The 14945-nt window shown below is 37.3% G+C and overlaps 2 protein-coding genes across 2 annotated transcripts in view; one reads left to right on the top strand and one right to left on the bottom strand.

The window, feature by feature from the left end:
- The window catches only part of LOC119547168, a 45186-nt gene that overhangs the window by 26962 nt on the left and 3279 nt on the right, over positions 1 to 14945 (top strand). The window contains exon 3 of the mRNA XM_037853895.1: positions 5032 to 5061. Coding sequence (XP_037709823.1) covers positions 5059 to 5061 — 3 coding nt within the window. The 5' untranslated portion in view covers positions 5032 to 5058. The remainder of the gene's footprint in view (positions 1 to 5031; positions 5062 to 14945) is intronic.
- Positions 6765 to 8772, bottom strand: LOC119547166 (probable cytochrome P450 310a1). The gene is made up of 6 exons (XM_037853893.1): positions 8176 to 8772; positions 8001 to 8117; positions 7754 to 7935; positions 7469 to 7699; positions 7145 to 7414; positions 6765 to 7076 (listed from the first exon to the last, which is right to left on the bottom strand). The coding sequence occupies exons 1-6, from the start codon at positions 8664 to 8666 to the stop codon at positions 6886 to 6888; spliced, it is 1482 nt and encodes a 493-aa protein (XP_037709821.1). The 5' UTR covers positions 8667 to 8772; the 3' UTR covers positions 6765 to 6885.

Here is a 14945-nt window from a genome sequence, read left to right on the forward strand (position 1 = left end):
GCAAGCGAAAACTTAATTGAACGGCATTTGACATAGTTTAAGGCGATAGAACCATAAACATTGTACCGCACACTCGATTTTCCCCCTTTTGGATTAGATGGAAAATTGACTTTGTTGTTTGGGAAAATTAGTTTCACTTGTGAATTGCGCATCATTTGGCGACGTCGTTACATTTCGTGTGACATCGAAACCCAGAAAAAAGCCCAGGGCATAAAGCAACGCCAGATTATGCTGCATGTCGAGAGGGAGATGGCTCCCAGTACCAAATCCCACTCCACAGATCCGCGATTCCCCGATTCCCGTTCCCTGTCCAGAGCCAAATGTCACGCCAAACCATGCAGCACCAACAAATGCAACAACTGCAGCGGTTCAAGCTGCTTTCCACTGATTGCGAAAATCATGCCGACAAGAAAAAACTACCAAGATCTTTAAAGTCGACTTTGGAATATCTCTTACTTTACTTGGTATTTCGTGTGGATAACTTTTAGTGTTACAAGTTTAATATAATAACAGATATTTTAGAAGTCCAGCTTTTATAGTTCTTAAATTATATGTAAAAAATCCTTAGAAATCATTATTTTAAAATAAATTTTTAAATAACTGGTACTTCCTGGGACATTTCGCATACCCCGTATAAAAAGAGTTGCCAGAATGTGGCATGTGACAGTGCAGAGAAGAAGAGCTCCCACCAACCTACCATCCGCATCCACATCCCCCCACTTTTTTGCAGCTACAAACTGCAAACTGCAAACTGCAACCAACTGCAGTCGCAGGGTCTCCAAAGCCTTGCCATTTGCAATCCACAGCAGCAGGGACCAGCATCTCTCATCCAAAGTGAAATTTTGTCAATGCATCTGGAAGCGGCTTAAGGGTTACCCATAGCCATGGATGTGGAGGGGATTCCAAGGGGATTGAGTTATGAGTAGCAGACAGTGAAGTAAATTAGAGAAGGCAACGGAGGAGTTGTGAATATTTTCAGGCAAAGGATCAGCTGCAGAGCTGGCTGTGGGCAATAGATATATGTACATATACTGCAACCGGAATTAGGTAGTCAAAGGTTCATCCGGTTCATGAAGAGATACACCCGATGAAGGAGCCAATTTGATGACTAGCCTGGATTTTATGGGCTTATCTAAGGAATTTAAAGTAGAGCAAAGACTAGTACAGCAAGTAAGTATAGTACTTAACATTTAGTTTCAAATGAAATGCTTTTAAGGGAAGAACATGAAGGAAGTAAATAGAGTTGTAGGAAACACTTACTCAGATTGCAAATCAAAAGTGACCAAGTACAAGCTTAGGGAGTATATTTCATATTAACTATTGTATCTCTCATATGAGAATTTCGAATTCATGGAAGTTGTATTATAAATGTGTAAGCCTTTCTTCAACGTAGTTCAGGAAATACACATCAACTTATAATTCTAAAATAATATACTCTGCTCACGCTGAATTATATTTACACACCTGTGCAATTAGGTCATTTGGTATACCTTTGTTGTATTTCAACCCATCCATAATTTGATTTATATTCGATCATAAATTAAATAACTTCGTGCGCAACTGTGCAGCGACATGTTCATTTGGATTACATTTGGCACATTTGCAGTTGATGCACGGCCGTAATGGTAATTAATTAGGCATTTAATTTAATTATCAGTGCAAATTGCACACAGGTCACAAAATCCGCTAATTTCTGGTTAAATGCAATGGAAATGAATTTGGCTGGCAAAGCGCTTTGTTCAACGCTTCAGGGCTTTAAAATGTGAACCGAAACTTCCATAAATTGTAATACATAATTTACACCTGCGTGGGTTCGTGTTTTGTTGAAAATTCTGGGGGGAGGTAAATATGGCATTAAAGTGAATGATATGAATTTCAATTTGCGGAAGGGAAATACATAACCAAATGGCGAACGCTCTTTTCGGCTGATTCCATTATGTATAGTACATCTCAGATTCACTGTATTCATTCCAAGTGACAAACTTGGGCAATTTCCGCTCCACGGAAATGTGCACATTTTAATTTTGGCCTGCGGTGCGCATTTTTCCCCTGCTATTTTTTTTCTAGCTCCCCTGTTTTCTGGCTTTCAAGAAACATCTTTTGGTCTAGCCAAGCAGAAGTTTAGCTAACTCCCCATATCTTCATCTACGTATCTCTCCGCGGAGTTGATAATTTTCTGCTTGAGTGTGTTGCAGACTTCCCTCAGTTGCTTTTGCTTTTGCTGTTGCTGTTGCTTTTAATTAGAATTAGCAAGTCGCTCGTCGTGGCCACAAAAATGAAATGTACTCACACATGACTGGCATGCTGTTGGCCCCCAAAGTGAGCAAGAAATTTCAAGCTCCCCTTTTTTTGGCTTAAGATCATTTTACTCCTCGCCGTGAAAACATAAATTCAAGTTGTTTTTATTACCACCAGGCACATTCACGCACGTTTTTCGCCTTTATCCCCCAAAAAAACTTTGTATAACCGAAAATTTCCTTGGAAAATTAACAACACTCGTGGCTTTGATTTATCGCGATAAGCGGATGTTGTTGTTTCCCATTGTTTGTGGGGCGGATGGATATGGTAATGGGCGGTGGGGCAGCGGGGTGGTGCACAGATTTTGATTTTGTCAGGCCCTATATATATGCAGATTGATTTTGGGGCTTTAATTAAGTTATCTAGTTTGGCATTTTGATAAATGCTTTTGGCGCTTCGTTACGCCGGGTAATTGAAAATGAAGGCTAAATGATTTTGGCCATTAGGAGGGTTAGGCTTCTGAGTAGGGAAAATGGAATAGGGTTTCCGTATTGTAGAACTAGTGGTTTGATATAGGTAAATGTAAATAATTAACAAAAGGAAATGGATTTACAGTAGTTAACAAATTTGTATATGCAGTGAAATACAATATAAATTTTATATAATTCATAACATTTTTATTAACGTAAAATATTTTAAAAATCTAATACATTTAAAAATATTTTTCAAATGCAAGTCAGTTATAACCAGAAATAATTATGTCAACTGTTAGGCTTTCTTAAAAAGAATAAGGAGCCCTTTAACGCCTCATCCTCATGAGAAATAATGAAATAACTTAATAACCTACCACTCCGAATACCCATGAATTCAACGCACTATTTAAGCACCCGTTAAAAAGACAGACACATAAATTAATTAAAAGTCGGAAACAGATAAAAATATAGTGTAAAGTGAGCGAAGCAGACCGTAGTAAGGAAAAGAACCGAAAAGAAACGAAAAGAGTCAGACAAACAAATTACTCATGCGCCTGGTGGCCGCGACAGTTTGGCTGACAATAATTAAAGCAACTGCACACAGCCGCCAATGGCAACAATAAACAGCTGCACGCAAACACCAGCGGCATCCTCAAACACCCTCCTCTCATCGCCTCACATTTCATATGATCTATATATATATGCAGACATATAGATGCAGTTTGAAGGGCGGCAGGCGGATGCATCTTCGCGTCATGCAACTCCATGTGGCAATTATGTGTGTGAATGCAGCGCACACAAATTGAAAAAGTAAACCAAGTGAACCCACAGCCACCCAGCTTAAGAAAAGCCATGAAGATATTTTCCAGAGACAGTGGAAACTCTTTAAAGAGAACGAGAACTCCACATGACCTAAAATACATCCAATAATTTATTTATTTATTATTTATAATATTAACATATGTTCTGTTTTGTTAAATAAATGTATTTTAATTTAATTTAGAAGAGTAAAAAAATTTCTGGAAGTTTATTAAGTTATAGATTACAGGTCTAGAGAAAATATTTTTTTTTTATTATTAGTCACACTAACATTTTTTATACATATTTAAAAAATATATTTTTCCTGTGTTTGACTTTGTAAAATTGATTAATACAAAAGAAATCTCTATTATAGAAGTAACACTGTTTAAGCAAATTTTTAACGGCTTTACTCTCACAATTTCCTTGAAATTCCCCATTTACTCGTTCTTCTTCAAGCTCTTAATGATCATAGTCTTTATACACGCATGACAAACTTACACTTACACCCCAGCCAACTTAAATTGTTAAACAAATATTCATAAAAAACCGCAGAGAAAGAGCAAAATTAAAGGCCAAGCATTTATTTAGTTTTATTACTGCTGACCCCCCGAGGTCGTCTGTTACTTTATCTTTTTTTTTGGAACACAGATGGGAGAATTCTTAATTGTGGGGAGAGTAGTGTAAAGAGGCCACATATGAGCACACGAGATGACCGCCACTTAAATTGTTTTCTTAGCCACGCTGCAAGTGGGAAAGTTTTTGGACGAGAAAAGTTCTCATCCAATTAGCGAAAATAATTGCTGTTGTCTGAAAAAAAATCGTGAAGATAAACTTATGAAAAGCAGAAGAATTAAAAAAATGGTAAGGGGTAAATGGAGACAATGCAAAATTATAAGATATTGTAGCAGAGGCAAGTTTTATAATTTATATAATAAGATATTAAGCATACATTTATTTTTTATAGCCTTTATATTTAAATATTGTTTACATAACTTTAGTGCAAGAAATTTCGCTTACCATTGGTAATCCGTTCATATTTATTCGAAACTTAAATAATATCCAAGCTTCTTTGTTGTATAAAGAAATTTGTCTTTTTATTATGTAAATTTCCCGCATATATGTGGGCTTAAATTGAACGATACAAAACGCTCAAGTTTCTATTTGCCTGCCGCATAACAAATACTTCCCCTAGTTAAGCCACTTAAATGCTTTTAAAGTGATTTTACTTAGGCAGGCAAACGTGTTGCACAACTCTGGCTTGGCAAAAACAATAAAAGCCAAAGCAAAAGTCATATGTCAATTGGCTAATTAAAGGCGACTGCAGCGATAACCTTTTGTGTCAGTCTGTTTGTTGCTTGTAACAAATATATCCTTCACTTTGGCTGCAATACTTGTTTGTTTTTAAACTCTATGGCAATCTGGTTTTATTTTTAAAGCAAAAGTTCAATAACACAGCGCCATATATAAACATTTATTTAATTGATTGATTCGAACTTTGTTTTTCTCTGTCTACTTGCAGTTAACCCCGAAAACAGATCTTGAAATTATGGTAAGTAAACACGGCTAATTGGTCAACAACTTTACATGGAAATTAGCAGTACTCGGAACATGTCCCATGGGTGAAATAAATCATAATTTATGCGAGGAGAAATGAAAATTGCACGCTTTTCACGGGGAATAATTTATGCCCCACGTTGAAAGCAACTTTGTATTTACTTTTTTCATTTTACTTGTGGCGTTTTTCGGGTTGGGGTTTGCTGTTTTGACCGCTTACCGGGGAATGAGTAATGTTTAAATGTAACCAGGACAATGGCAGCCAAGATTGCGCCGAAGGGAGTTGCCTCCGAATCTTCATCGCACATCGCCATCTCTCCTGGGCCAACTCATGCAATTTATATTCGACACTTGCCTCGCCCTCAAAACTGGGTCAAAACATGTGAAGAGCTCCACTTGCTCCTGTTGTCGTAGTCGTGTCAGTGGATTTTATCTAGCTGCCTGAACCCGGCCCTTAAATTTCCCAGACTGCCCCTTTGGACTCCGACAACCCCTGTGTTCCTTTGATTGAATTTCAATTTTCAATTTTAATACTTTGCCCAGAGCAAGAGTCGTAAAGTTTGCTGTCGATTTCAGACTCTTTCCAGGTCATTTATCCCCGAAAGCTTAGCTCCAATTAGTTTTATGGCTTGTACTTTTGGGTTGAGGGTCCGGCCAAAAAGTTTTCATTAATGTAAAACACTTTACGCACTCATTAGAGTCATTTGTTTGTGACATCTCTATCCCTCGTTTCGTTTCTCCAACCCGGTCTGTGGATGATAAATGTGTCCATAATGCGGCCTAATTGCGGCATCATTAGAGGCGCCTCTCGGCCCTGATTGCCACTCCTCCAAACATACTCGAACTTGATTGGCACACTGAGGAAAAACACTGATGGAAACTTTACTCCTGGATAGAAAACATTAAAGACCTTATGGCAATTGAAAAACTTTTTGAATAACTATGTGGATTTTTTTAAAACTCATGGCAATTTAGAAAAGAAAGCATCTACAGCTTAACAACTTTGTACGATGTATAGGCTGCCTTAACTTTTTAAAATAAACCGAGTTATTCAAAATTAGAGGAAGTGTTATAACACCTTAGGGTTTTTGAGAGACAATTTTTTAAAAAATTAATATTTATTAACATTTATAAATGTACCTCTAATACAATACTTACTACACTTATTTATATTCAAATTTATTTTCTTTTAAATATATCTATACTTAAAAACCCACTTTTTTTGTGCACTTAAATTTCCTTTTATTACCCAAGTGTAACCCCCCTTTCTCTCAGTGTTGGCCAAACAAGATGAGTACTTGAAATGGACAGACGGACTTGACTTTAGCATATTTTGGTAGGCCAGAGAAGGGGCTCAGTAGTTGGTTTCCAGGCGACTGTCATGTCGAATTGGCAACAAAGCAAATCAAATTTAATGATAAACTCAAATGGAAGCACATGTCTTTTCCACCCGAGATGATATCTCTCTCTCCAGAATCGAGTCTCTATATCCGTGTTGGCGTAAACAACAACAGAGTCACATAGGAATGACTAATTTAATGCGTCGAGCTTCACGTTGTGTGACGTTACGTATACGCACCGTGTGCTCCAGGACCTTTTGGCATTTTGCAAAGTTAACGAAGCGAAGGAAGCAAACAAGAGCAGACAGAAACAACAAAAACAACAACAACAGGGACACGAAGGAAACACTGTGACCATAATATACTGAATTTTATTTATAGCATAATTTCAGGTGTCGCGAACAGACGACAAAGTGTTGAAAAAGATGCACAAATTAAAGAACTTGACAGCTTAAAGAGTACACCTAACCTAACTAAGTTTAGCGATAAAATTTCGGTTTTATTTCGCGTCTCTTCAACTTGACTTTTAGTCCATCCTTTGTGTGTATAAAGGGAGCTGGTTGATGGGAAACTTCGAGGGTTTTCACCAGGTTGGGATCCAATTCCAAATGAAAGTTTTGCAGAAGTTTGATCAGGGCCACTTTAATTACCAGCTTGGCAAAGTTCTGCCCTGTAATTAGGTAGACCAAAATATTGCTTAAATATGTTGAGGAACAAGAAATTGCAACCTTTACGTACCCACACACTGAACTCCTCCAATTCCGAACCCTATAAAAGCATTGCTCTTGGTTTTATCCTTGCATTGACCCACATCACCTCCAGATTGCAGAAATCGTAGTGGCTTGTATTTCATGGGTTCACTGAAATACTTCTCATCTCTGTGTATGGCCAGCAAAGGAACCATTAAAGTCTTGCCCTCATCTATGGTGAATTTGGAATTTGGCAGTGAATAACTTTTGCGGCAAATGCGTTCAATAATGGGTAAAGGTGGATGCTTGCGAACAGTTTCTGAAAAGGATTACAAATTAGTAATATGTATTTATTGAAAACCTATCAAATTACCTTTCAGACACATTTCCATATATTTAAGACCATCTAGCTCTTCAAACTTTAGCTGTCCATCTTCATTGCTCAGTTCCTTTATTTCCGCTTGAAGTTTCTCCACTATTAAGGGCTCTTGCAGGATTTCCAGGAGTGTAAAGGTGATTGTTGAAGCCATTGCATCTAGGGATACTTTTAAAAAGTCCTCAGCTACTTTGGCCAAGCGTTTGATGGACAAAAGTTTGTCTGGATCTAGAAGTTAGGAAATAAATATTTGTCATAAGCCATTTGATCTTTAAAACTTACCATTATTCGTATCTAGCTGCCATTTTTCGCCACCAACTTCATTGCCATTTCTAAATCTGACTAGTAATTGTAGAATATCCTTTCGTATCAGTCCATGATCTTCACGTAATTCAACACTTTGTTTAATGAGATCCCTTAAGCGGTAGGTAAACGAAGATTTCTGGGGCAGGCGACCCAAAGTGCTAGGGATAGGATTAACAGATAGTTATACATATATTGATGTGGTGAATTGGGTAAGGATACACACAAGGATTGAATAGAGGTCTGTCTGTGGCTCAGGTAGCTGGTCAGAATATGATCCCTTTGCTCAAAGTTGTTGACATCCAAGCCGTAAATGAGATTGCCAATGATGTTGATTGAATAACTGAAATATAATATATTTAATATTGTATAACACCTAGAAGATTCAAGATTATTCTTACACTCTCATTTGTTGCTGAAGATCGACTTCCAACAGACCTCCCTGAATTTGTTCCTGATCCAACAGATGGTGAATCAGATGATCACCCACTTTTTGGACCTGCCCGAACATTTCCGTCAATCGATTCGTACTGAACATGGGTGCCAGTTTCTCTAGAAGATTGAAGCGGCGATAACCTTTCACATAGTCCCATTTGAGTTCGTTGAAGTGTCCATTCGATTGCTGCAGAATCGTCTGGGCCAGCTCCACATTTCGCACTAGAAGAACGGGCCTGAAGAAGCAGTAGATGCCCAGCAGACGATCTTTGCCCGACTGGTAGGCCTCGCAGATGGCCTCCACGTGTCGGAATTCCCTTCTATATGCCTTACGAAGGAAACTCCAAGTGATCCCGGCCTTTTCCGAGGGGAATCCCCTGCGCCGCCAGTGGCTGTAAATGTGCCGAACGGAGAGAAATACCACCGAATATAGAAGAATAGGCAACAGCAGCCACATTATGACGAGATATGATGTTGCGACGTCGACGGGCCTTGACAGACTGGTACTTAAAATCTGAAAAACTAAAGCCGATTCTGAGGACGTCTGCCCCGATGCAGATAATTACTGCGAGTTGGCAGGCCCAGTGAGGATGATAATGATAATGATAATGACGAAGAGGCCGAATGAAATCGAAAGTAGCGATCGAAACACCGCTCCTCTCGTCTGGCAACTGACAACTGCAAGATTGACTTGCCCTGACCAAAAATACCAAAAGCAAAATTCGAACAGAATCGGGAGACAAAAATCGGAAAAAAAAATTCCGAACATGCTATCACATACACAGTTATCTCCCTGTCTCTCTTTATGGCTGTTCTGTGCGTCCTGATAGTAATTTATACAGCCGCTGGGCTGAACCATATTATTATCAAAGTCTGGGACAAGTTTTTGTACCTAAAACATGTACCTTTTATGCGGGAGGGGTATATTGGGCTCTAAAGGGCCTTAAGAAAATACAAATATATATTATATCAATGTTAACACACTGCATTTTTAAGGTTCTTTAAAAATATCTTTAATGTTATTTTTACCTCCTTGAAACTATTTAAGGGCATTAACCAGTCCATAACTTTTAAATATAGCCAATCCTTTGTTCTTATGTTGTAGATGCAATTATTTTTCTGTACCCAATTTATTTTCACCTCTGATTTCTGTTTTGATTTATTATATTTGTTGATAAGACTTTTACTATTAAAATGTCGCTGTCTCATTGGCGTCGCTTCAATAGATTTTGAATGAAAATATTATCAATCGAACTTGGGGCATTGATTTCCAAGGCAGTCACGTATCTCCAAGTAGAACTTAAGGTGATCTCTTGACAGATTAATATTAATAAATACTGATTATCTACAAACGCTATACCTTACTTTCCTTATAGAGGTGATGTGCGTTTATATAAATAAATTATTCCAAGTGTAGTTTGAGATACATAAATCCCTGACCAGTCACGTTTAATAAAATAAGAAAAAATCAATCAAAGAAAACCCACAAGTTAACCACTCCCATTGGCTCACTTCCTTCCATTTATTGTTTTGTAATCTAAGACTTTAGTTACCATCTTGGGAGGCAGACTTTCATAACGATCTGTGTGCCAATCATTAATTCGATTACGCACGGCGTAGTCTCTTTTTTTGCCATTGCTGTCAGCCAATTATCGTTTTAGCCAGGTTGCCTCGAAAGTGTCAATTTCAATGTCTAACCAAGTGAATCAAGGCAATTTGCCCACCAACCACTCCACTCCTCGGCCAAAAAGGGAAGTTGTTAATCACGCCCATTGCATGGCAAAGTTGCAAAAAATGTAAATTGTGTAAAAAGGTAGCGAAAAAACGAGGATAAAAATGCAGTGCAGTTGTTGCTGCTGTCGCACCGGAGGCAATTTTCCACAGCGATGGAGAAAAGGGGGATCCTACAGGTAAAGTGCACTTGTTGCCGCTCCACATAATTGACGTTGCCTGTGGGAATTTGATTTAAATGAGACCGAGTTGTATCTGATCGCATATTTATTTATGTGACTTGAACTTATTCCGCACAATTTCCCACAACTATGTTGCAGTTTGGGTTACAAGTTCATTGGGTAGGCACCATTCAATTGGTCCTTTTACAATTGAGTGTTTGCCAAAAGCAATTTTAATATTGCTTTATTGCGCTGGCAGACTTTAGGCGATAGCTTCTGCCAACTCATGACAGCAACAGCTTGTTGCCATGGCCCATCAGCAACATCGCAGTAGCAACATTGGCAAGTCATGCCAGAAATTGAATGAAGTTGGCAAATACATATACTGCAGGGGCTTTTTTTGTGGCCGACAAATGACTTGACAGATCCTGTAGGAGCAAAAAGATATTGTAAGAAAATAATTATTCAAAAATTGCAAAGAACTCTCCTGAAGATGGATGACAAAGCGTCTGGATTATGTTAGGCAAAAAAATTGGTAAATTACAAGGCATTTAAACAAGAATGCAAGTAATAAAATATTTTGCAATATATATACAACCCTATTAAAAACATTGATTAATCTAAAATATTTGCAAAGTGGCTGATAATAAAAGTATTTTAACAAAAAATTAATTATATGCCAGCAATAAAGACAATAAGTAAAAGCATTATGTCATTTAAATTATCAGGAAACATTTTAAGCTGCTAATGGACATTTTTTATTTTTATAGCTTTTCACTTACCCATTATCTCTTTTATAAATATCCGCCCTCTAAAGATATATTTTTTATGGATTTATTGGCTTTTAGTCACCCAAATGAACAACTGTTCATAATGCCTGTGATTCATATTATTCACGTATATGAAGTCATTGAGCATTTGTTTTACATTAAGTCATAAAGCATTTGTTTTGCATTATTGCCGACAGACACGTGTCGATTCACTTTCATGTGCTGTTCGGTTTCTCACATATAAAATGTAATTATTCCACGACTCGTTGAAATATAGCTGTATATACTTCTTTACCTAAATACATGGCGTTGCTGTGCGTTTTTCCACAGAATTATTACGTAAATATTTTGTTCGCTTTTTCAATTTGGTCATAAATCAAAACCTGGCCCCAGAGCGCAATGAAATTTGAGTAAGAAACGAAATGCATGTTAAGAAATTTTACAATAATATTTGAAAAATACTTATACATAAATAAATAAAAATCACAATTGAAGAAGATTTTAAACAAAGACTCTTAGTAATTTGTTAAATTATATATATCTTTGTCTTTAACCTGTAAATGGAATTTATTAGACCGCAATAAAATTTGAGTAAGAAAAGTAAAACATGTTAAGAAGTTTGTCAGTAATAATTGAAAAATACTTTTACATAAATATAAAAAACATATTATTATATTTCAAGATAAAAAAAGATTTACAGTATTTATCTAAAAGATACAAAATGTATTCATCTGTAAATGAAATATCTTAGACAGTTGAAATATAGTATTTTAACACAGTGTTATATATTTTCCCACATCTTCATTATCTTTATTATTCAATTTATGGATTAAAAATCATATAAAAATCAACATTTTGTCAAACTACTTTTTTTTCCAGTGCAGGAAATAAACGAAACTTGTTAGTCAGTCACTTGACAGGCAATAGTCTGGTTCTCCTTTCACCGCCCCTCTATCGTTTTGCGAAAATTTCCTTGAACAATGGCAAAGCTTTGTATGACAGTTTGTTGTTCTCGTCAACGGCGAAGTTCATGAACAAATGCTAAAAAGCAAACAGGAAAAATACTATATAAACGAGTGTATATATTTATTTTTACATGCAAATTACTCATTGAGAAGATGAGTGCAACGGGGCAAAGGGATGGGTGGGCAAACCATCTGGGTTTGAGTGAGAAATTTGCATGTTTATGCGAAAAAATATTCGGTTGTTGTTATGAAAATTTCTCGTTTGCCATGTGTTTGAGCAGCGGGGAAAATGGAATTTCGCGAATTGCGGCCACGTCAACTTATCTCCAACGTCTGCATTTGAAATTGAAGTTTGCGACTAGAGCTGGAGGATATGTACGTATACGTACGTGTCATCAAAATGCGTCATGTAAAATTGGGTTTTAATAACAAATTCAATTTAACTTGAAGCATTTTTTGATCCACATACGTGGGGGGCAGCAGCAACGATAATTGCTTGTCCTCGGCAAAAGGAAAGGAGCTGGTGGCAAAAGCGAGAGGTCAGGCGAGACGAGAGGCTTTGTGCATTTTAATTGAGTTTTTCCCCCACATTTTCCCCGCTGCTGCTGCTGGCCCCCCATACATATGTTGAATTATTTTGTTTGCCACCGAGCGTCACAGAAAAAATTAAATCACAGCACGTTTGCTCTTACGCTTGCCACTCCTGCGCTGATGCACTTGAGTGAGTTTCCATAAAGCGCATATCTGGGGGAAAAACAAACTGGAAATGAATCAGAAATTAACATAAAGGCCTCAAAAGTCAACCAACCAACCTGTATCTGTTGCTCTTTTTTCCTCTTTTTTTTTTGTATCCAACTTGGTATTGTTAGGGGGCCACGCCCACTACGCCCCCTAGCTAACGGTTTCAATTGTGGCACATCCACAGCAATTTGTTTGATTTCTCTCTGCCTCTTTTGACATGTCCAACATTTTCACTGACCTGTCCCACGATGAAAAGACTGGGATGTGTGTGGGATTTTCCAACCTTCAGTGGCACACAGAGAAAAATGTGGAAACTTACCACTATAATTTAAAAGCGGTTTTCAATCACTGGTTTCTTTAACAAACGATTTAAAAGACACAATTACTTAGCCAAGCATGTTCTTTAAGCAGTAATAGTCCCCAGTTCCAATTAATATATATATTTTAATTTAATTACACATTTTTCTTAAGGTCTTTATTATTTTTTCTGTTTCCTTTTTTTCTACCTTATACTAATACTCAAAATTACATTTTTTGCCACACAAAGCCTAACTTTGTATTACCCCACCCACCTTATTATTGAGCATATTTCTCATGCCTGTCAATTTCAAACATTTGTCAACTGACACAAATAAAGTGAAATATGAAATTTGTGACAGTTCTTAAACCATGTTTCCTGCCAAAATCCCCCGGGGCGTTTTGGAAGGCGCATGCTTGACCTGCAAATGATTTTTGGCCTTTTGTGGTTTAAGCGAAATTCAGTTTAAAGGTCTTGAATACATTTAAATTCGTCGGTTCATATCTTTCGTTTTGATTTCACTCTATATATTATAAGAATTTTCTCTAATAAATATTTAAATACATTTTTCTAAACCCATGTCGGCACTGTCTTCCCAGAGAAACCCCTAACACCACAAATTCCAATTAATTGGCCAATTTCCATGGGAATATATGATTGCCATAAATAACAGCAAGCCTTTTGCGTGCTTTATTGTTCTCTTTTTTTTTTGCCTCTGTTGATTTTCCCGATTATTAGCTTAAAATACACATGAGGCCATAAATAAAAGCCGAACTCAAGGCAAACATGCAGAACAAAAATTACGCATACGCCGCTTGGTACGGTGCAAACTTGACATTGAACTTGCCGTTTTCCGTTCGATATTCCGAAGGCCATTTGTAGGAGTTGGGTTTAACATTAAATATTCATTTGGCAGTCGGCTGCCATGACAACAGTAAAAAGTGGCCCCAACAGGGACAAAAAGATATAGCGAATGAGGGACAATATTTTTAATTGTCTGACCAAAACGTTCGATATACATAGACTAAACGTCCCGCTGTTTCCTGGGGGATGGGGGATGTCTTTTGGGGTTGTTTCCTAGGGACGGTGATGGGTGGTCGTAATGAAGCTACATAAATCTCGGCACTAAATATATTTGCCAGGTTCGGGGAGCTGTGGAAGTAAGGCAATTAATCTTTTGCTGGAAGATATATAAAAGTTTGTCTACAGCAACTGGCAAAATTATAGAACCAAGCTAAAGTGGTAATAACACTTTACCCGATAAAGCTTTATATAAATTTTAAATAATTTGAAATCTTAGCTGATATCATTTAATGCATTTTTCTGTGTTGTATAAACAGGGCTTATTTTTATTTTATGGGTTTGATGCATGAAATTCATAGCATAAACATAGTAAAAATATAACATCTTAAATGGGAAACATATTACAATAATATTATTATTATTAGTAGTATATTAATATAATAATTACTTCTAGTAATATTTACATACTTTTCAAACTTTGATTGCTAATATCTCGACTGTAAATGTAGCTTAAAACTTTTTTGGCCGCCAAACCAGGACACGTAAAAAAACACTCAGGGGAGGAAAGTCGTTTGCCTTTTGGGGCTGGGCAGGGGACATCCTCGGGCCACAAAAGTAATAGCACAATAAATGTGCATCAGGCAGGCAGAAATCACCGCAGTTAAGGAGGCTCCGTTTTCCCCCAGTGCGTGTAAATTATAGATAACCGTGTTAATGTTGCAGTGCCTCGCCTACTTTTCCTTACCCCCTCCCTCTGCTACCAAAAATATTTCCTGGACAACCCCAGAACAAACAAAGTTGTCCGTGGAAAGCTGAAAGTTTTTGGCCCTGCCAGAAGTTGGCCTGAAAGTGTGCCAAAGAAGCTCAGCGGATACGCGATACATTTCCACAGCAACTTCCTGCGTATCCTGGACAAAATTCCCCCTTTCCCCTGGTTGAAATGCTATAAGACTTTGTTGATGATTATTTATTGGAGTCATCCTCATCATCGTCGCATTGACAACTTTAAAAACACGTTCGAGTGTTTAGCACTTTCCATTTTAGCAC

The sequence above is a fragment of the Drosophila subpulchrella genome, chromosome 2L, assembly GCF_014743375.2.
Source record: "Drosophila subpulchrella strain 33 F10 #4 breed RU33 chromosome 2L, RU_Dsub_v1.1 Primary Assembly, whole genome shotgun sequence".
In the NCBI taxonomy this organism is placed as follows: Eukaryota; Metazoa; Arthropoda; class Insecta; order Diptera; family Drosophilidae; genus Drosophila; species Drosophila subpulchrella.